The sequence below is a fragment of the Rhopalosiphum padi genome, chromosome 1 (genome assembly GCF_020882245.1).
Source record: "Rhopalosiphum padi isolate XX-2018 chromosome 1, ASM2088224v1, whole genome shotgun sequence".
Lineage (NCBI taxonomy): Eukaryota > Metazoa > Arthropoda > Insecta > Hemiptera > Aphididae > Rhopalosiphum > Rhopalosiphum padi.
In genome coordinates, this window is record NC_083597.1 from 70,969,506 (window position 1) to 70,990,174 (window position 20,669).

General features: G+C 29.2%; 2 protein-coding genes and 1 long non-coding RNA gene across 5 annotated transcripts in view; all 3 read right to left on the reverse strand.

Moving 5' to 3' along the window:
* Positions 1-1,187: 1,187 nt before the first annotated feature.
* LOC132932235 (uncharacterized) lies at positions 1,188-1,999 on the reverse strand. Its single transcript, XM_060998510.1, has one exon. It carries the CDS (start codon positions 1,498-1,500, stop codon positions 1,219-1,221), a length of 282 nt encoding a protein of 93 aa, XP_060854493.1. The 5' UTR covers positions 1,501-1,999; the 3' UTR covers positions 1,188-1,218.
* Positions 2,000-5,098: 3,099 nt separating this feature from the next.
* LOC132932236 (uncharacterized) lies at positions 5,099-6,985 on the reverse strand. 2 transcript variants are annotated; one of them, XR_009662834.1, is made up of 3 exons: positions 6,768-6,985; positions 6,374-6,539; positions 5,099-5,323 (listed from the first exon to the last, which is right to left on the reverse strand). It is a non-coding gene; the product is annotated as an uncharacterized LOC132932236 (long non-coding RNA). The 2 variants fall into 2 exon arrangements; XR_009662833.1 differs by having other exon boundaries at positions 6,764-6,985.
* Positions 6,986-8,596: 1,611 nt separating this feature from the next.
* Positions 8,597-20,669, reverse strand: part of LOC132925581 (laminin subunit gamma-1) — a 55,781-nt gene continuing 43,708 nt past the window's right edge. For both annotated transcript variants that reach the window (XM_060989994.1, XM_060990048.1), the window contains 21 exons: positions 20,201-20,389; positions 19,866-20,091; positions 19,094-19,203; positions 18,805-18,954; positions 18,542-18,714; positions 17,792-17,924; positions 17,469-17,693; positions 16,417-16,602; positions 16,152-16,349; positions 14,834-15,030; positions 13,632-13,847; positions 12,425-12,695; positions 11,582-11,888; positions 11,378-11,488; positions 10,925-11,129; positions 10,585-10,828; positions 10,312-10,514; positions 10,086-10,244; positions 9,842-9,959; positions 9,507-9,619; positions 8,597-9,425 (listed from right to left, as the gene is read on the reverse strand). In XM_060989994.1, coding sequence (XP_060845977.1) covers positions 9,297-9,425; positions 9,507-9,619; positions 9,842-9,959; positions 10,086-10,244; positions 10,312-10,514; positions 10,585-10,828; positions 10,925-11,129; positions 11,378-11,488; positions 11,582-11,888; positions 12,425-12,695; positions 13,632-13,847; positions 14,834-15,030; positions 16,152-16,349; positions 16,417-16,602; positions 17,469-17,693; positions 17,792-17,924; positions 18,542-18,714; positions 18,805-18,954; positions 19,094-19,203; positions 19,866-20,091; positions 20,201-20,389 — 3,863 coding nt within the window. In that variant the 3' untranslated portion in view covers positions 8,597-9,296. The remainder of the gene's footprint in view (positions 9,426-9,506; positions 9,620-9,841; positions 9,960-10,085; positions 10,245-10,311; positions 10,515-10,584; positions 10,829-10,924; positions 11,130-11,377; positions 11,489-11,581; positions 11,889-12,424; positions 12,696-13,631; positions 13,848-14,833; positions 15,031-16,151; positions 16,350-16,416; positions 16,603-17,468; positions 17,694-17,791; positions 17,925-18,541; positions 18,715-18,804; positions 18,955-19,093; positions 19,204-19,865; positions 20,092-20,200; positions 20,390-20,669) is intronic.

Consider the following 20,669-nt stretch of genomic DNA (forward strand, 5'->3'; position numbering starts at 1 on the left):
ATATTAGTATGATATTGTTTCCAAAGTGTGTGTATATCTATTTTAAATGTTTTCACCTTCGTCGCTTCGATCTGTCATGGAAAACGATTTACGAATTTGTTTCGATATATTATTATAATACGCTTATCGAATATTATATGAAGTTATATAAAACAACAGATCATAATTATTTAATATTTATTTTCTGTTGACGCGTATTGTAATGATGATTATTAATTATTATATTCATTATCGATTAAAAATATGATGTCATTTTTACGACTGAATATACAAAATTGTTTTATTTTTTTATCCGCGTATTATTAATGCGTTATTAGTTTTGTAACTCATAACATTTTATAATAAGTGCATAGCAGTATATTCTTCAATTAAATCCGATATTTCTGTTGTCATTGCTGCAACAGCTTTTTACAGAGATAAGAATCATTTAACTAAATTGTTCTCATATACATATTTAGAAGTGGGGCATCGGGAATTTGTGTTAAAATATTCCGTGGTAACCTTGCCATTTCACTCATGTCCGCGTCTTAAAACGCTGATAAATAAATAAATAAATATGAAACAATCGTCCTACACTTAACATTAATTGTATACATACGTTTAATGACAATCAAAAAACTCGCTTTCGACCATTTCTATAATAAATAATAATAATAATATAAATAAAATGGTAAAATACTTGTGAAATTGTATATTATACAATAGTGAACATAATATTTTTGTTTATTGTCCAATGTACCGAAAGCATATAGCCCTTAAACTTTTATTCAGATTTCTAAATCATTTTTACATTTATAATTGCAATGTTAGCCTTTTAAAGTCATTCTTAATTTTTAATCCAACTTAACACATTTTTCTGCAAATTAAATTATTTTTTAATGTATGCACTTTAAAAACCTATTTTGATTAAGTGCAAATATGTTGCGAAGTGGACGGTGAACGAAATGGTCTACGGAAAACTTGTTATGCATAAGAAAATATTATACATTTATTATTTTAGATATGTCAACCAAAACGTTTCATAAGATCCTATATGGACGGCAATAAAATATTTTATATCCCTTAGGTCCAAAAAAAGTCATCGTGGTCATCACGGGAAAATCTCGACGGGAGGGGGAGAGTCTGGAACCTGATCAGGACCAATAACATTTTTAATGACTCGCCGAATAATTTCTTGCGAACGTGTGCAATATATAATAATTAAATGCGCTGCAGTTATCATCCTTCACATAGGTACCTGTACTTCCGAGACGATACGGCAACGAAATCTGCACCGTCACCGTCAGGCTGCTGTTGACGATGCCGCTGTTGCAAGGCCGGCGGCGCCATGGGGTGCAATGCCTGTTGCACTTCCGGTCCTGTTGCAGCGGTTGGCTCGTAGTTACCGGCGATAACTACGGCAGTCTGCTGCTGCTGCTCCGCCGACCTGTGATAGTCACGTAGATAGTGATTATTGGCGATCACATACACGCCGTCATACTCGCTGTCGGCAACCGGCATTTTAACGTGAAATAATGTATTTTATATTTTAACGTTATCACAGACGAGAGTCGTCGTGTTACGATATATCACTATATTATATTGCAGATGGCATCATTGCTAATAATAATTATTGTGCATATACGCGTCATGGTCTTTACGGCCGCAACAAAAGTCGGGTCATACGAATTCAAACCACTCGCCGACCACATGACGATTGCTACACAATATGTCAGCGGGATTTTATGCATGCTGTAATATGCAATACAATTGTCCAGCAGTAAAACGTGTCGCTACTACGTCACGCGTGTACGTTAAATGTAAAAATGGCAAAAAACTACCCTCTGCGTGTGTCCGAAATATCAATCAATCGCCCACTCACTCACTCTCGTACGCTCACACCCACCCTTTTACATCCTCCCAGACCTCACCACGTCGACCGTGACCGCCGCAAAAGTTGGACTTTCGAGGCACGTAACAAAATTACACGTACAAAAAATAATAGAATATAATGTAAGGCTAGAATTTAAATAATAATATTAAATGAAAAAAACATAGTGAAATACGTATTTGATTTTGTTAAAATATAAATATTATGAGATTACCAAGTGAAAAAGCTAAAGTTAATTTTTTAAGGTAATTATACGGGTAAGTGTATAAATCATTTTTTTTTTTAATTATATATTTCATATTACTTTCATTAAAATGTGTTGCAAAACAATTATTTTTACTATTAGAGTTTGCAATAATAATGTAATAGTTTAAATTATACTTAGGATTTTATGTAAAAATATGCAAAATAAAAATTAGATAATTGAAATTGAAAGCGATTCTTATGAAATATGAATATTACTTACCCATTTTTAAAGACGGTACAGCGAAAAAAAAACATACTAAAATGCATACTCATAAGACGAATGCTAAACCTATCTATATAGGCATGTCTTGGTGTTAAAAAATTACTCGATAATAATATGCGAATTTCCGATAATAATAATATTGTAATAAATCTCTCCGCAGGATAGACCCATCTTCGCTAAAACTAAATCACGCCTTAAACACAAGGTCATTAATATTATTATCGTTGACTTTTGTTCAATGATGGGTATTTTATCTCTAGGATAGAAGATCACAGTCGAGATCGTATACGACTACGAAAGTGCAATATTATTACTGTGTATTATTATATGTAATAACACAATTTGGATGGAAGTAGCGTGTTCTTAAACACCCCTATTTTTATCTCCGTCTTATTGTCCTGCTATAAAATTTATAATCACACTTGAAATTTCAATTAGAGATCATACAGTTTTTTATTTAATCGGAAATTTAGTTATAAATCACTTCATATAGTGCGAACAGTTAAGTGAATTTTTTTTTTTTTTTATGGAATTTATAAAACTTATATGTATACACATGATATAATATAACATTATAATACGGTAAAAGGAAGGAAAAATCAATCATATTATATTCGTTTATAGTATTATTAGATAATTTGTTATTATATTGATACCTAACCAAGCTTAATCAGAGTTACTGACTGTCGACTGACTTTCCAATTCATAAAACACACTGCAGTATATTATAATGATTTCACGATGATGTCTTATTCCACCTTTTTTTGTTGACAAAATTTTATTCAAGTTTTAAGTATAATATAACAATTAATAATCCTTTAATGGACAACAGTGAATCGAACCCAGACAACGCCTTGTGAGCCTTAATGAAGTATCAACCATTTTTAGGAAAACCAAACTCCATTCACAATCGTTTTCCTCCGATCGTATTATTTTGTCGTTAACCACTACTTCAACGTTTTAAACAAAATTAATTTATAAACGGTGTGAATCGAATTCCAATAATTTTTTGCATTGTCTATAACTAATTTTCTATTTTAAATACGTAATACACACGTTCACACATTCAATTTATTTCAGATTTCGCGTTGTGTATACTTGAAAAAAAACAACATATACGTATGGCCAAAAGATCCACGAAAATATCAATTATTTTCACAAATGTATTATACGACTGTTAAAAAACTGTCAGCTTTATCTTTATTTATTTTTCAATTGAAGTCCACCGTAGGTCATTGACGTTATTCTATAGGTACCTGCCACATATGTGTATTACCTATAGCTAGTCGTGAAATCAAAAAAAAAAAACTCCACGATTGAATAATAAAATAAAAGGCATATACAATATGTATTGAACTTGTTGACATGACAACGTATTATTCATCAATGTATACTATACCTATAGATTTTAGTAATATTAATTTTAATTGTTGTATTAGATGTATTAAATTGATTAACAACAAATACGTTTATGTATATAATGCTGTATGTTTATTAATTACATATTTTAAAATTAATCGATTCACTTAATAAATTTATTTTTATTTAACCTTGAACTAATCAGTTTAAGTAGATAATGGTTTGATATTTGAGTGCCTGAAAATTAAAAAATATATATATATATATGTTGATAAAAAAATGCACACCAACCCCGACAAAATAAATAATAGTTTTTTATTCGTCTTTAAAATGGTATGTTTTTCGTATTAGAGATTATTATTTTAGACGCAAATACCTTAAAATTAAAATAACAGTAACATGTTTATATTCTTAACAATCAGTGAAAAAGTGCGTCTGACAGTTCGTCATTATAATTTGAAATTAACGCAATTCATTAAGTACCTATGTGTATATTTTTTATTTAAAAACTTAAATAAACGAATGTATAATAATATTGAATTATTGTTACGCAATGCAAATATTTGTCATTATTAGATTAAACAGTTATTGACTTATTTTGATGCTGTGCGACAATACAAAAATAAAATAACTATTCATATATATAATACGATCCAATGATTAAGATCGTATTTTTTAATAAAGTAAACATTTTCGAAGAAGAGTAACTAAAAGATAATAATAAATAACAAGAATATTGTGGAAAATAATAAAGTAGGTATGGTTTACTGGTCTTTTTTTCTACCTATTTACCTAAATATACAACGACACGGCTATCTACATAATAAATACACGAACTATGCAACTATACATACGTAACTAAATTATACCTTTTACTTTTTACTGTCATTCAATTACAATACTTTAAATAATATAAAACAAATGTTTAAATATAATAATGTGTCTGTAGTCGGTAATATTAAAGTTTTAAAATATTAAAATACTATCTAACAGTTTAGCACATTTAAACATTTAAATTCCTTTGATTTCGAGTTTAAATAAACCAAAAATAATAACCATAATTTATTTATAATTTCTGTGATAATTTCTTCAATATAGTTCAATAATTGCTCAACATCTATTCATAAATTTGGTGTGTAAAAGTTACTCCACTGCACTAATTATATTTAAATGAAATTTTCGTATAGATAAATATATTTGGTACTGCGACACGTTACAACGTTCAATGCATAAAATATTAAATATCCAATAACTAAATACTTTTGATGTTCACATTTCGTATACGCCACAGCAATCCGACAGATTGTGTCGGGCTATTGATCAATTAAATAATAATTGATAATTTAATAAGGATAAAAATATCAATGAAGTCATAAATCGTGCGAATAACGATAGTAATATTATATTAATATGTGTTAACTAGTTATCACTAGCTATATAATTGATAATAATTACCTAGTGTTGAATTACGATCGGAATGATGTGACTTATGCAACGAAAAAATTACATTATTATTATTTTCGATGTCAGTCTATATTACAATAATAATCCTTATTATATATACTATACGTAGTGCTAATGTTGATGTTGGTACCTATAAATACTTGTTCTGTTATTCGGTAGATCTGGAAAAAAAAATACTAACTAAAAAATGTGACACTTACAAAATAGAATATTATATGTTTAACTTTTACGACTGCTCAATAAAATTATTTTACTCTTTGGAAAACGATGCTAGTAATTAAAAATTGAACTTTTAAATAATTTACTCCTGTAATTATATATTCTACAAATTTTACTTTGGGGGAAAAAATAATAAATCGTTAAAATATAATAGTCATGCTAATACTTGTACCATGCAAAAAAAATTAAAACTTAATTTACTTTTAAAATTAATTTTTGTTTGTTTATTTAGTAAATCAAAAAATATTTCAACGTTAGTGAGAAGAAGAGCGTTATATAATACATGTAATAGTCTTTGTCATTGCGTTAAAACGAATATTGATTTATTCATTATTTTATTTCTACATTTTTATGTCACAGTATTATTATTGCATTTTACGATGAACTCTCTTAACGGGGACACTTCTAAATAATGGACATCTCCAAATAGTAATTTGAGCTTACACAATTAAGCTATGGGGTGTAGCAAAAATATAAAATATAAAAATTCCAAACAAAAATTTCCTTTTAATCACCGACGCTCCCTACTAAGTCTCAAATTAATTCTTACATATACCTACACAGTACACATACCCAACCTTTAAGAATTAGTAAAAATAAACTACCATAAATTCCACAACCAATCAAAGTCACTTATAAAAAATCTATCCTGTCACATACACTACATAAAGTGTTAGTCAAGTACCACTGGCTAAATGGTTTACTCAATTAACCTAGTAAAGGATAAAATTTCTAATGAATATTAAATATATTTTACCTAATATAACTATGTGTATAAAAGAGGTGTTTCGACTGATTGATTCATAATCAACGTATAGCCAAAACTATGATTTAACTTAATACTTTTTTTTAAAGCAATCTACAAACTTAATCCTATGAAAAAAACGGATACGGTTTTAGCAACGACCGAGAGTGTCCGGTATTTTAAGGGTTTCACTACCTTTTATTTATGTGTATGTGCTAGAGAGAGATAGAAAATAAAGAAAACGCACTTTTCAAAGTCCAAATTTTCTACTGATTACGATTCAGCGGCCTTCCGCAGTCTTTGGCCGGAGGAGTTTACATCGTCGTCGTCGTCGTTTTCGTCGTCTCCTTCTTTTCTGTCGTCTCAATCGCATATCGCACTATAACCGCGCTCTGTATGTCACGAACAGTCAACTGCAAAATATTAATTATATTATAATATTTAATTTTTTTTAATAATTCAATCCAGGAAACACTATATAAGACCGCCTTTTCCGGGGCACTTTAAATCAACTCTAAGTGATTATTAATATTATTGTTACAAGCTGATCAAAAAAAAAAAAAAATAACAATAGTAATAGTAATAATAATAATAATAATGATGTAATGATAACGACAATAGGCATGCAAATGAGTACCTACGCGTAGCGCCGCTGTAAATCAACGTAGCAACGTTAGTGGCACAGACGATGGTAACATGACGCGTATTTTGGAGCCAATGACATATTATGGTGTATGTAGCCACGGGAAAAATGTGTTGAATTATTACAATGCGGAAATGGATTTCAATAGCATTGCGTACCTATAGGTACATCATACCATATTACCATGTATATAGTTCTATGAACTCGCGCTGGATATCTTTCTCGCGGGGCGCGATAAGTAAATTCCATCGATTATACATTTTTTTAAATTGGTATATGAATTATATAGGTTTGACCTTTAAATCAACGATAACCCGCAATCTCTGACAATATTATTTTTGACCGATCAAAACCAATCGTTTAATTTTTGTTAGGTATTTTTACATTTTAAGTTACGGTACACCTAAATCCGATTATAATCAAACGACTTATTTTTCTTCCCAGTTTAAGGCTAAAATTAATAGCACGACACGATCGATGTCATAGACTATCATTTTTATTACTAGGTTTATTATATTATAGTTATATGAACTCGTACAGAGTGTGTCACGTGGATTTGATATGTCAAATTGGATTAAATATCCAATTTAAATTTACAAAATATTGCGCTTCATTTTTCAAGTCAAATAATGGGAAAATATTAAATCGACATGAAAATATTGTTCTCTATCATTTTTGTAATCGATGATTTTTCTCTAAGATTACTCAAAAATCATTAAAATACAATTTTACGTTAATCCGTTTTGTTTATGTTGCACGTAACCCGAAGATAGGAAACAAATATATAGTGCTGACATCCTATTCAATTTTTAGTGTTCGATAATTAACACGTATATTGTGATAGTATCTAATACATATTTTGTATGGTTGACGTTCTGTACCATATAAAATGAAATACGCTTTCCCCATCATACCAAATAGTTGCCATAGTATACAAATTTATTTTTAATTTATTTATTATTTATTGTATATATTATAGTAATAAAATTACGTATACAAATTTGAATTTGATTTTTTTTTATTATAATACCAATCGAGTTACACCTATTATATTACCTATTATAATTATTGTACATACAAAATTTAGATTTTATTTTATTATGTTATTTAAATAGAATTCACATTAATTTAGTATCTACTGTCGGAGTTTATATAATTATGTTAATTAAAGATAGTCGAACATAATATACACCTGTGGAATTAATCTGACACTATAATCGACTACTTATTATCAGTAGATCGATAGGTTTTACATGTGCTCTTTACATATTGTACATAACGTAACTATACTATTATTGAAATCTGCTTGATTGCTTATAATAATATTTTATAGGCATAAGTGTATATAACAGTCTTATAAGAGATACATTTTAAAAGTAATTGAACATAGACGATCCAAGATATAAACTATTTTAAAATATTTAAAATACAAGTACCTACGTTTTACCAAACATTTGGTAAAAAAAAATTGATGTACAATGTACAAAATATGGGTAGATACTTAAAAATAAATATTTATAGACAAGTACTTACAGCGTAACTATATTATATAAAAAAAAAATATAATAATTTTTTTTATAAGCTCACTTTCTGGATTAGATATATAATGATTATGTACATAATTTTATAATTTTATTATGTGTAATGTTGATTGTTAAGTCGAAACAAATATAATATAATATAATATTATAACTTTTAAATTGCAATAATTTAATTACTTATTATTTTATCGGTCAAAATTATATTTATTTCATTAGTTGCAAATTGTAATATTTTATTAGCCTGAAAAAAGAATAAATTAGATGAAGGTTTAAAAAAAAAAAGTACTTCACATCTAATTACGTTTATTTATTTATTTTACATTATTATAGGGAAAAAAGCTTTAATATAAGTAAGACATAGTATGTAGGATAATAAATAATAAATTGGTCTTTGGCACATTGAAATAATCTTACATAAATATTATTATATATATATATATATATATATATATATCTAAATCTACTCAAGACAGCATAATTATTACTTAAGTCTTTTGCATAGGTACATTCTTAGATTTAACAAGTAATTCTAAGACACTTAGAAACTATGGGAAAAATATCAATGTATTTGTTTAAAACTGGATTTATATTGGTTGGAATTAATAACAAAAATAACTTTTATATAAAATAATTTTCGATAAGTCGATTAGAAATGTAATTATTTTGTTTGTTTTTTTTTTAAATCAAGTCACTAAAAAAAGTTCTTCAATGATAGACTAATGTAATCAAATATGTATGAACGTAGTGTTGTTTTATATTAGAAAATATTAAAATGTGCACCTATCTCAAAATTTGAACTTGCTTACCGTATTATAAAAAAATAATTCGTTTGCGTAAACAAATTTTGATGATAACATAATATTATGACTATCTTTTTGAATTCATGAACACATAAAATTGACTTAAATATTATAAAAATCGTATGATTATCTTAAAATTAACGACTAAATGGTAAAACGTGTAATCCCAAGGTGGATACTATTCGCTCAACGCAATTCTTCTATATTCGTTTTCTTCCAGCATCCACTCGGAAGTGCCATCCGTATCGCTTCGATATTTTTGACATCGTTAGTCAATGTTTTTATATCCTCTTTTAATTTATTAATTAATTGAGCCTGTATATAAATTAAAAAAAAATCCAATTATTATAATGAAACATAATTTTTTGATACACTCAGGTGGTTCGTGAGACTCACTTGAGAAATCTTAGCAGTATTGATAGCTGCTAATTTTTTGTCCAACTCAGCGTTCAACAGTTCTTGTTCGGCCGTTTCCAATCTATTATTAAGTAGACTCAGCTTGTCAGTATCTATAATAATAAAATAATTTAACGGTTAAATTACTAAAATATTAAAAAAAAAACACGAACAGTTCTGTAATTTATTGTTAAATGATAATGTAAACATAATAATTGATCCTACAAAATAAAAACTAATATTTTCAATTATGAGAAAACATTATTTAATGAATAAAACGGTAATTTTTTTTTCTGCTACACATGATTTTATACCTGAAAAATTATTTTACTTACCACTATCAGCCAGATCTAATAATTCTTTTGATATCTGTTCGACATCCTGCAATGCTTTGTCTACCATTTTTTTTGATTCAGATGATGATGTTTTTGCTTGGCCAATTTTTGTTTTTGCCTAGAATTAAAGTAATAATATACACAAAGTTATTATTGTAACGAGCATAATATTTATATTAAGTATAATATTATTTATCGATGAAAGTGATTCAATTTTTAGCGATATAATAATATAGACATTTACATCGTCAATGCTTTTTTGATCCTGTTCGAATTGAGTTTCTGCGTCTTTCAAGCGTTCTGCAGTATTTCCTACACGTTTTATCTGACCGACTGTTTCGTCGAATAACTTATGAACCTCGGATGCCAATTCTTCGGCAGCTTTCTTAATTTTATTGGAATCCTATTATGATATATATAAAAAAAACAAATCAATATTGAACATGGATACGGTTTTATCACGTTAGCACCTCTAATGCTTGATCAGCGTATGTTGTTTGTGCATTTTTAGCAGTGTCTCTAGCAGCTATGGCACTCAATTCAGCTCCAGCTAATGCTTCTTGTGCACGAATAGTATTATCGCTGGCCTCTTCTATCAACTGTTTGATTTCTGATACTTGTCCTAAAGCCTCCGTTGCATTTTTTTTACTATCTTGCACCTGTTTATCGAATGCTACAACGGAAAATTAAACTAAATTATTGATAAACCGTTTCAACAAAGTTATCGGTATTTTTACACTCACCTTGCAATGTGCTCAGTGTTTGTTGAGCTTCTTCTAAAATCCTAACACCTAATTTAACAGCTTGATCTGCTTTTTCATAAGAAGCATTTGCTTGTGCCAAAAAGTTTTCTCTGGTTCTTTGCTGCTTTTCGCCTTGAGCTAATGTAATCTCAGATTGTTGTAGCTCTTCGGCTACTTCCTTTATAAGGTTCATAATGTTTTGATCAGTTCCTTGCATTCTTAAATCATTCTTGACTTGTTCAGCCTAGAAAATATATTGTTTTTAAAAAATATGTTCAAATACAGTTTATATTATTGTTAATAATAATGTTTTGGGTAAATGACAACATATTTATCGTACTTCTGCGTTTAAATTGGAAATATTTTGCTTAAGAACTGTGACATTGACATCTGGTAAATTGATTGCGTAAATATCTCGATATATTGACAATGAATCATTATTGACCATAGTCACCAATTCTTGCGCTTCATTTGCTTGAGTAATAATTGTATTCAATTTATCCTTTACATAGTTAACTTCCGTATCCAAAGATTTTAATTCATCACTATAAGTATTAATAAAAACATCAACATATTATAATTTATTCTCTAGTACATAATTTGTACAAAATGTAGATAATGTATACAATTATTATATTTATTTTACATAATTTAAAAATGGTCAAGTTTTTCTACTGGGAGAAATATAACTCATAAGTCTTAGATAAAAATAGAAAGGAAGATGCATACAAGCTAATCGACACTTGAAAACTTAAGAATCTATACAAAATGATTAAAAATAACTTTATAATACCTGATATTTTTCTGTTGATTAACAGCGTCTCTAGTTATGTTATATGCTTCAGATGATATTTTCATAGCTTGCGCTGCAGTAACTTTCATTTTTTCAATTTCTTGCTCTTTTCTGCAAATAATAATACGAATAAAAAAATGTACAACCTATGTAACATAAAAATTTTCTAAATGTAATATTATTAAATACAAGAATAATACTTACAACATTAAAAATGTTCTCGCTTCCCTAGCAATCTCAGACATTTGGTCACTCTGTTGTCCGAGTTCATTACTTTTCGATATAGCCTTGAGAAGCGACGTGGCCCCTTCGGTTTCAATATATTCCATTGCTCTTTTCAATGTGTTTGACGATTTATCATTCATTTTTTCAATATTCATGATGTTATTTTCAGCCTGTAAAGATTTTTCTTCGGCTAAAGTAGTCCAGTTGCTTGTCTGAGCCATAAGATCTTGAATTTCCTTTATTTGGCTATGAAGAGAAATCAATTTGTCACTCGTTGGGATATTACCTATAAAACATACATGATACACATATATTAATCACATAACATCCAGAACCATACGTTAGAATTTCCAGGTGCAACAACAACAAAAATATTAAAATTATAAAGAAAAAACTATTTTTATATTGTGATGAATTAAATGGTAAATAAATAACAATTTGAAGTTTTAACTTTCATTCTGAATTGTTAGTAAGAAAATTGTTTTATTATACTATTATAATTAAATAGATTTTTTTAAATGTTTATTTTCTTCAATGGCTAAGAAATATATGCCAATATAATAATATTATAACTTTATAAGTTATGGTAGGTATCACATGATATACTGTAAAATATAAATATGAACTATTTAACTGTAGAAAATAAGTGAACACTGAACAGAGTTATGAAAGGATCAAGACAATAAAAATATATAAAAAAATTAGTCGTCCCCTAAAAATTAGGCATCTGAGCTAACCACACAAAATTCACCATTAAATATGATCCTGAAATATCAAACATAAAACATTAATTAAGTATGTACAAACATATTTTGTACATACCACCAGTAGCGAGTTTGGCGTTTTGTTCCAATTCGTCCACTTGCAACTGAACTTCTTTCAGTTTTTGTTCAAAATCTTCGTCAATTACCACAGTAGGGTTGTCATTAATGTTTTTTAACACATCTTCCAGTTTTTTTAAGTTTTCGCGATGTGAAGAAACGGCATCTTGAACCAAATTATAACATGCTGGACAATCCACGCAACCTCTCTGCCGATCGTATTTGTTTTCTTTACATTGATCGCAACGCCTTCCTTCCACATTTTCCAAACACTAAAAAGTTAAAAAATATATTAAATCATGCACGTGTAAAATTGCGGATAAAATATTTCGATGTACACAGCTGAATAGCTCTACCATTTTTACCACACTTTGTTCATTAATATTATAAAACTGTATAGAGTAAATATGTGTAATGTATATAGATAATACTCAAATAATTTAGGCAGTTAAGTATTTAAGTAAAAAATGTATGCATTGGTATCCAGATACTTTTTCAAATATTAAATACTATCTATGATCTATCAACAGGTATTTGAGTACATTAAGATTATTTTTCTTTGAATACATTTTTTCCAAATATTAATTTTAAATTAACAATACTACCAAAATCTTTACTTTGTATATAGTATGCCACTATTATATGACTGATACTAATATTAAACTAAACATTTTAACAAGCATATGTATCCATTCAATCTATAAAATATTTACATAAATATTAGATAATTTAAATTGATATTAAACAATGTATTTTTAATAAAATATGTTCTTGATAATTGTTTTAAATTTGAATATTTTATTATGATATTAACAAATAATAAAATAAGATAAAATATAAGTTTTCATAAAATACTAAATATAATAGTTATTTTTCATTAGAGTTTAAAAAATAATTTAATTTAGTTGCTTAAACCCTTAAATAAAGCTTTAATAATATTTAAAACTAGGAATTGAATGATAGAAAAATTCATTCCTAAGTTAATAATATAATTTACTAATAACTAATAGAAAAAAATAATATTTCAAATTAATTTATAAAAGTATTTGAATAATACCTAAATATATTACAAAAAAGTAGTATTTTAGTTTTAAGTAGTACCTACTTAATTACTTTTTAAAAGTAATTTTTTACAACACCAATTTTATAGGCAAGTACTGTATAATATTTAATATTATATAATATGTCAAATATGATTTTAAACTTACCGGACACTGTCCGTTCGCATCACACTGCAAAGACACCGAACCAATGGAATCACAAGCGCACGATTTACACCCTTCGGCTGAAAATCCGTAGTGGAAAGGTTCGCACGCGTCACATTTCTTGCCAGTTATTCCCGGACGACATATACATTGACCGGTGTTGGTATCGCAGGTATTGTTGACGGAACCCACTACATCGCATTCACACGATTGACAGCCCTACAAAATATAATGATTAATAACCATAATAGCATTGTTAAAAGGTTTATGGACTGCGAGTCCCCCGTGCCCTGCTATACACGTTGCCAAGTGCGAACGGTGGTTAGAAAGAGTTAGTCAATACCTGTGCACATCACAGCACCTATAATGTATGCTGTCGTCTTTTAAAAATGTTGTTATATTTTTTGTTAAAGAGGTTGTACATGATAATATATTTCAACCAAAATACCAAAATGGAGGTTTCAATCGTTTGTAAATCATACCAATAAACCTACTAATACGATTATATCTTTTTAAACTGATTAAACTTGTTATAAACTTGAGTAAACTAATCTTTTTAAACTTGGATTATTTGTTATGTCTGCAGCGTGCTTGATATTTATTAGGCTAATATTTCAAATTTCGTCCCCTAACTTCTATACATTTTGTTTGAATATTTAAAATATATAAAAAATTAAATGTTGGTTATTCGGAAATGAAATAAAACATTTCAAAATATGGCTTAATCCATTTCAAGTAAACATTTTAACAAATCAAAATTAGTTAAAGGAAGAAATTCTATCGTTATAATTGACAAAAAGTACATAATGCAGATATAAGTATACATTTTTTACTGTACACACCAGTAGTCACTTGTATAAGTTGTACATAATATATTTGCGCCGGGAGCACACCATTACTTATTTTATACACTAATGATCACTTAAATCTATCCGCATGCACGTATTTAGGAAGTTGCCTATACCCTAGAACCCCTTATAAACGGTCGGTATCGAATTCTCTTAAACTTCTTTCTCTCTCTCGTTATTAACGAGTACAGATAAATCAATATAATATGTTATATTTTATTTTAAAGTGTTGACCCCAAGGTCTCTCTGTTGTCTCCATATTATTTTGTAGATCTTTGATACATGTAAAAATACCCGTATTAAACAATTCCCCGATGCAACTAAACATTTTCCGAATGACTCATCACCACAACTTACGTCTCCGCTGCCTATGTTATAGTGACCAGCTTCACATTGGTCACAGTTTACTCCGATCACGTGTGGTTTACACTGACATTGTCCAGTCAATTGATCACAAGCTAAAGGTCCAAATCCTGTCTCAGTGGTGCCGAGATGATAACAGTCACAAGGTTTGCAATCGCCTTTTTCAGGAGCAAGGGCGTCCCCAAAGTATCCTGAAAATCACGGTATCAACAAATTTAATTAATATAATTTATTTTCCAATAAACCAGTTAAATACATCACGTATCTGGTATACTGTATACATCACACGTTGTATAATATTAATAAAATCATATAAATACACAAATAATATAAATTTACAAATAGTTTGGCCCAATTCACCATTGAAGAAGACATCATATAGATGAAAATAAAGTTACTAAAATTATATACATAATAAGTATTTCTAATGTTAAAAACATTAATTATATAAAAATGACCTAGAATAAGGTTATAGGTTAATTAAACATCTACAAATTGTTTACAATATAATGTACTATATTATACTCGTATACACATATATATTTTATATCTTATGAATTAACAATTTGATAATATTATATTATGTCATTATGGACATAGTTAGCATTTTGATGCAATTAAATTTTTCCTAGTACCTTAAAATGGTAGCTCGATAAGTGAAAAATTTGTTTTAAGCAATACTCATTATTTTAACGTGAATTTTATATTGAATTTTTTAGACAACTCTTAAAGTTTTTCTAGTGGTATTTTTCACGCTGTAGAATATTTATCAAAAATATATTTACATTCTTCTAAAAATTAAATTATTATTTTATTAATATAAATAAAATTTTTTTAAGTATAATTATCTTTAGTAAGACTGGAGTTAATATGAAATGTCTGAACATTTATCGCCAAAGGCGTGGGCGTCAGCAGACATTTTTCTAAATTTAGAGAACGAGGTAATATTTTTTATAAACGACGAATATTTTATAAAGAAAACTCTTTAATTACTTATAAATATTATCACGAACTCTAGATATAACATACTATTTTTAATTATTCTGTTTTAAGCGTACATTTTAATATTTTGTTTGTTTGTGTATCCAAAAAATTATTACTTTTAATATTTTATTTAAAAAAAATGATTTAAGCCTTTTTGATTTTAAATTGAATATTATAGGTTTTTAGAACATAGTTTCTAATTTTTAGATCATAAGTATATAGTAGGTCAACAGTATTTTATTTCATTATTTGTTTATAGCCCTGATTACAATATATCAATCAGTATAAATTTTACATAAAGCATAATATTATTATACGGAATACATACCAGGTAAACATTGGTCGCACTGTGCTCCGCCAGTATTGTAGATGCACTTTAGACAGTCTCCGGTCGTTCGATTGCAATTACCGATTCCGTTCGGGTCTACATTTGAATTGCAGTCGCAAGATTTGCAAATACTGATCGGTCCATTCTTTCCAGTCGGATCGCCAAAGTAACCATCACTGCAAATATCACATCTGGGTCCTGTGGAAATTCGTAATAGTTAAAATCCTAGAAGATACGTGTTTGTATTCGTATATCACGTGTTTACCTCCGTAACCTTTGGGACATTCCAAACAAATGACTGTGTCTTCTCCGATCAAAACGCAACTTCCCTGGTTGGGGCACGGACACAGTTTACAGTCGAGTGCGGTGCCCTGCAAAGCGTTACCGTAGTATCCTTTCGCGCACCTATCGCAATTTTCGCCCGCCGTATTATGCTGACAAATGCACCGACCTGTGCATAAAACATTTAAATAATTTCACGTGTTTTATTATTATTATTATTATTATTATTATAAAATGATGTTTTCTCGCAAAACATATTAATACTAGGTATGTAGATTAATAAAATAAGACGTGTGTTAGATAATAATATTATTATAGCTAGGTGGTCTTAAAAATATATTTTTAAAAGTATTCGAGTTCTGACCCAGATATTTATTTTAAAGATAATTTAAAACACGTATTTCAATGCTGAGTAAAGGTATTAGTAAATACCTTTACTCAGTATTTTATAACATTTATTTTTAAAATAGTAAGCCAAATAAATAAATTAAATTTTTTTAATTAATTCTATAGTGTATATATTTTTACAACGTATTATTTTATCTAACTGTAATATTTTGTAAATCACTCATTTATTTTTTTTATAAATTTATTTGAATTTTCAGTTGAACGCATGAATCGTATATAGCAAATAAATATAGTATACACATTACGTATTACCCAAAAAAAACTTTAATAATTTGTTTTTAAAAATAAACTCTCTAATTATAAGTTTAAAATCGTCATTTTTTTCTTATTTATTAATAATTAAATGCAATATTATTCTATTAAGACTATTGACGCATTAAATAAATTCATACTATAAACTTAGATATACAAAATAAAATTTAATTCAACTTAATTGTATAATAAAAATTATATTTTGATTCAAAACCATACATCTGTTTCTCCTTTTCAAAAAAATAATATACAGGTACTAACTAAAAAGAAAAAGTATTCAAAATACTTTTACTTGAATATCTTATAATACTATGGTAGTTAAGTAGGTAATATTATAAGTCATGATTTAAAAGTAAAAATAAAAATCTTTGTTACCTGTATCCGCATCGCAGATGGAGGCATGGCCGTGACAGTTACACGGAACACATGGCGAGAAAGGACCACCACTAGTAGGTTCGTGTCGAGAACCAGGTGCACATGATTCGCAGAATTGTCCGATGTATCCTTCGGGACAAGTGCACATCTCGACCCAATTAGCCGGCAATCCTGGAGCGCCGCGCCGGGCTGTCTGAAGTGAAACGTCGTCCAAAAAACCAACACCTATTAGAAAATCATAAATATAATTTTTATAATATTATACATTATATACGATCATTGCATGTTATGCGAGTGTATTTGTGCGTAAGACATATACGTACCTCTGTCAGAATATGTTCCTCGTATTTTTATGGCTGTCAAATTCGATAAAACGCTGAAGAAATCGCGCGAAGACAGCCTGGGTTGCCAGCCATAGTCCGGATTCTCGTGAAGACGGAATTTGTACATTTTTGGCTACATGTAGGAGGAATTCAAAACAATACCATTACTTTAATAATTATGGATCAGCGTTGTCGTGATGTTGATTTAAAATATTGGAATTTATCAAAAATTACACTTAAAACGATCTTTTCGTATATAACGAGTGTACTCGGTCATTTTCAAGGTTGATTGATTAATAATATTGCACTAAATAATAACCTTGAGTAATTTAAAATTTAAATATCTAGCAATAATATCAGTATAACTTGGTCATTTTACTTATGTAAAATAAAATCGTACGACAATGAATAAAAATAAATGAAAACTTGATTTCGTCTGTGGGTAATACCATTCACTGAAATTCATACGTGTGTCGGTTATAAAATAATAATTAGATACAATAGGTGCATTCAAAAAAAATCTCGATGTTTTTGTTTAGAATACTGGCAATAAACTAGCAATTAATATTATTTTTTTTTATATACGCCATATTTATTTTTCTAATTTTTAAGATTAGTCAAGCTGTGGCTTGGCGAGAGGCGCCTTGAAAAAAACCTTAGTTCAAAAAAGGTGCAAATAAAAATAAACCTAAAAATTTTGGGAACCACAGTGGCGCTGTCCTAAAATATAACGATGGACAAGACATTTACCGTGTCAGAAGGCAATGTGTTTCCTTGTCCGAATATTGCTTGAGTGACGCGAAGACCGGCACCGCCCTCAAGAATGATGTCGTTGATAGTTGGATCAGGACTGTTTTCACCGATGCTCAGTTTGAAGGTCAAGTCATGATTGTAACTGGAACGCTGGTCTCCGAGGAACTTGTCTACAGTATTTTCACGAGATTATAGCTCCGTGCGTATAGTAATATGTTATAGGTAGATTTATGGATTTTTAATAGCTATCAACAACTCACCCGGTGCCAATAAGTAAACGGCGTCTTTCGATGGTGAAGAAATCTCCAACGATTGTTTGAAAGGACTGTGAACTGGCAACACCGTTCTACCGTAGATATCCGATCCATTCCAACGCTCGTTGCCCCGGACAAACACGCTCTCGATGGATACTTAAAACACATAAATATGCAGATGATGTAGTAGGCACAGACGTATGCGTAAATAAAAAAATGCAATTTGATTGCACTTAAAGTGTTGTACTTGTAATGATAATAAAAAAAAAAAAAACGAATTAAACAATATAGGTACCTCTCGAATAACCCGAAGCGGACTGGCACACCGAAGAATGTCCATAGCAGAAACAAGGCGTACAACCGAATAAATTGTCCTCGTCCAAGTTGAAGAAACCCGGTTTACATCTGTGCAATAAAATAACAATATTTATTGATTAAAAAAAAATTTATTACAAGCTTATCTAGACGTGTAATTCTGTTTTATCGTTTTCCGTTCGATAAATCAAAAAAGTGATATATTTTTTTATATTTATATAATTTGAACATGACGTGTCACAACAATACTATTATTTTATTAAATACAATCGACACGTCGTTTATGAATTGTACATGTTTGATTTCAAAACCAAATGCCTAATACTTAAAAGATTATAATAACATACTGACATTTGTTTATATAAAAACGTATTTATAAATTATTTATAGTACATCATACTCAGTACTCAAAGTTATGTGAATAGTTATCTAATATTCGAAATTTTTGTCCAGATTTTTAACTGACGTATTGATCAGACAAAATTTTTAGAAACGACAATAATTCCATTTTTCAGTCTAATTAGGTACTACGTATTTATTCTACGAAAATTTATCTATGGAATTCTAAATGTCAGTAGTAAATGAGGTCACAAGGAATCAAACTTTTTCAAAGCTTAACATATTCTACTATTAATGTTAACAAGAAGTGGAAAACACAATAAATAATGGAATTTCAAATAATAATAATATTGTATATAATATAAATAATGATTTTTTCCATGTGATTGTCGAAAGAAACGTGTTTTACTCACTTGTTGCATTGAATTCCTTCGACGTTCTCCTTGCAAATGCAATTTCCGTTTTCGGCCTCGCACCTTGGCTCGTTATCCAGACTACCGGCTACTGTACATCCACACGGTTTACATCCGGTCGGCCCGAAGTCGAAATGATTTTCGGCGCACCGATCGCATTTGTCCCCCGTCACGCCCTCACGACATAGGCACTTGCCTTCGGAGTTACATTGCAAACTCCATGATCCTATGATAAAGAGTCGCTAGTAAAAAAACTACTCGGTAAAACCGTAAAATATTTCAGAACGTTCGAGAAAACCGTAAAATATCAGTCGGTTGACGCACTTAACACTCACCGACTTCATTACAATCGCATGGCGAACAGTGCGTGTCGCCCTTCCTCTGGTAATAGTTCTCCCTGCACCGCTCGCAGTTCGCTCCGTCCCGGTTTCCGGCACAGTCTAGACAATGTCCTCCGTGTCCGGTCCGGTCGTACAGCTCTTTGTCGAAGAAGCATCGGTGAGAAAACTCGTTGCAATTACATTCTGAAAACAGGATTCGTAAAACCAAAAAAATAAACGGTTAATTATTATTAAACTTTCATATTGGGATTTCGTATGATTTTGTGCTGTGTATGTTGCGAGGGAAAAGGATCACAAGAGTATATATAAAAGGCTGTTGCTATTTTTTAAGAACATATGACTGCATGATAGAGCGCACTAAAAAAAAATATACCGAGAAAACCATATGATTACGCATGATGTAATCAATGATGTTAGCAACATATATTTTTGAAATCCAACTTTCGGTTGATCTTATTACTTT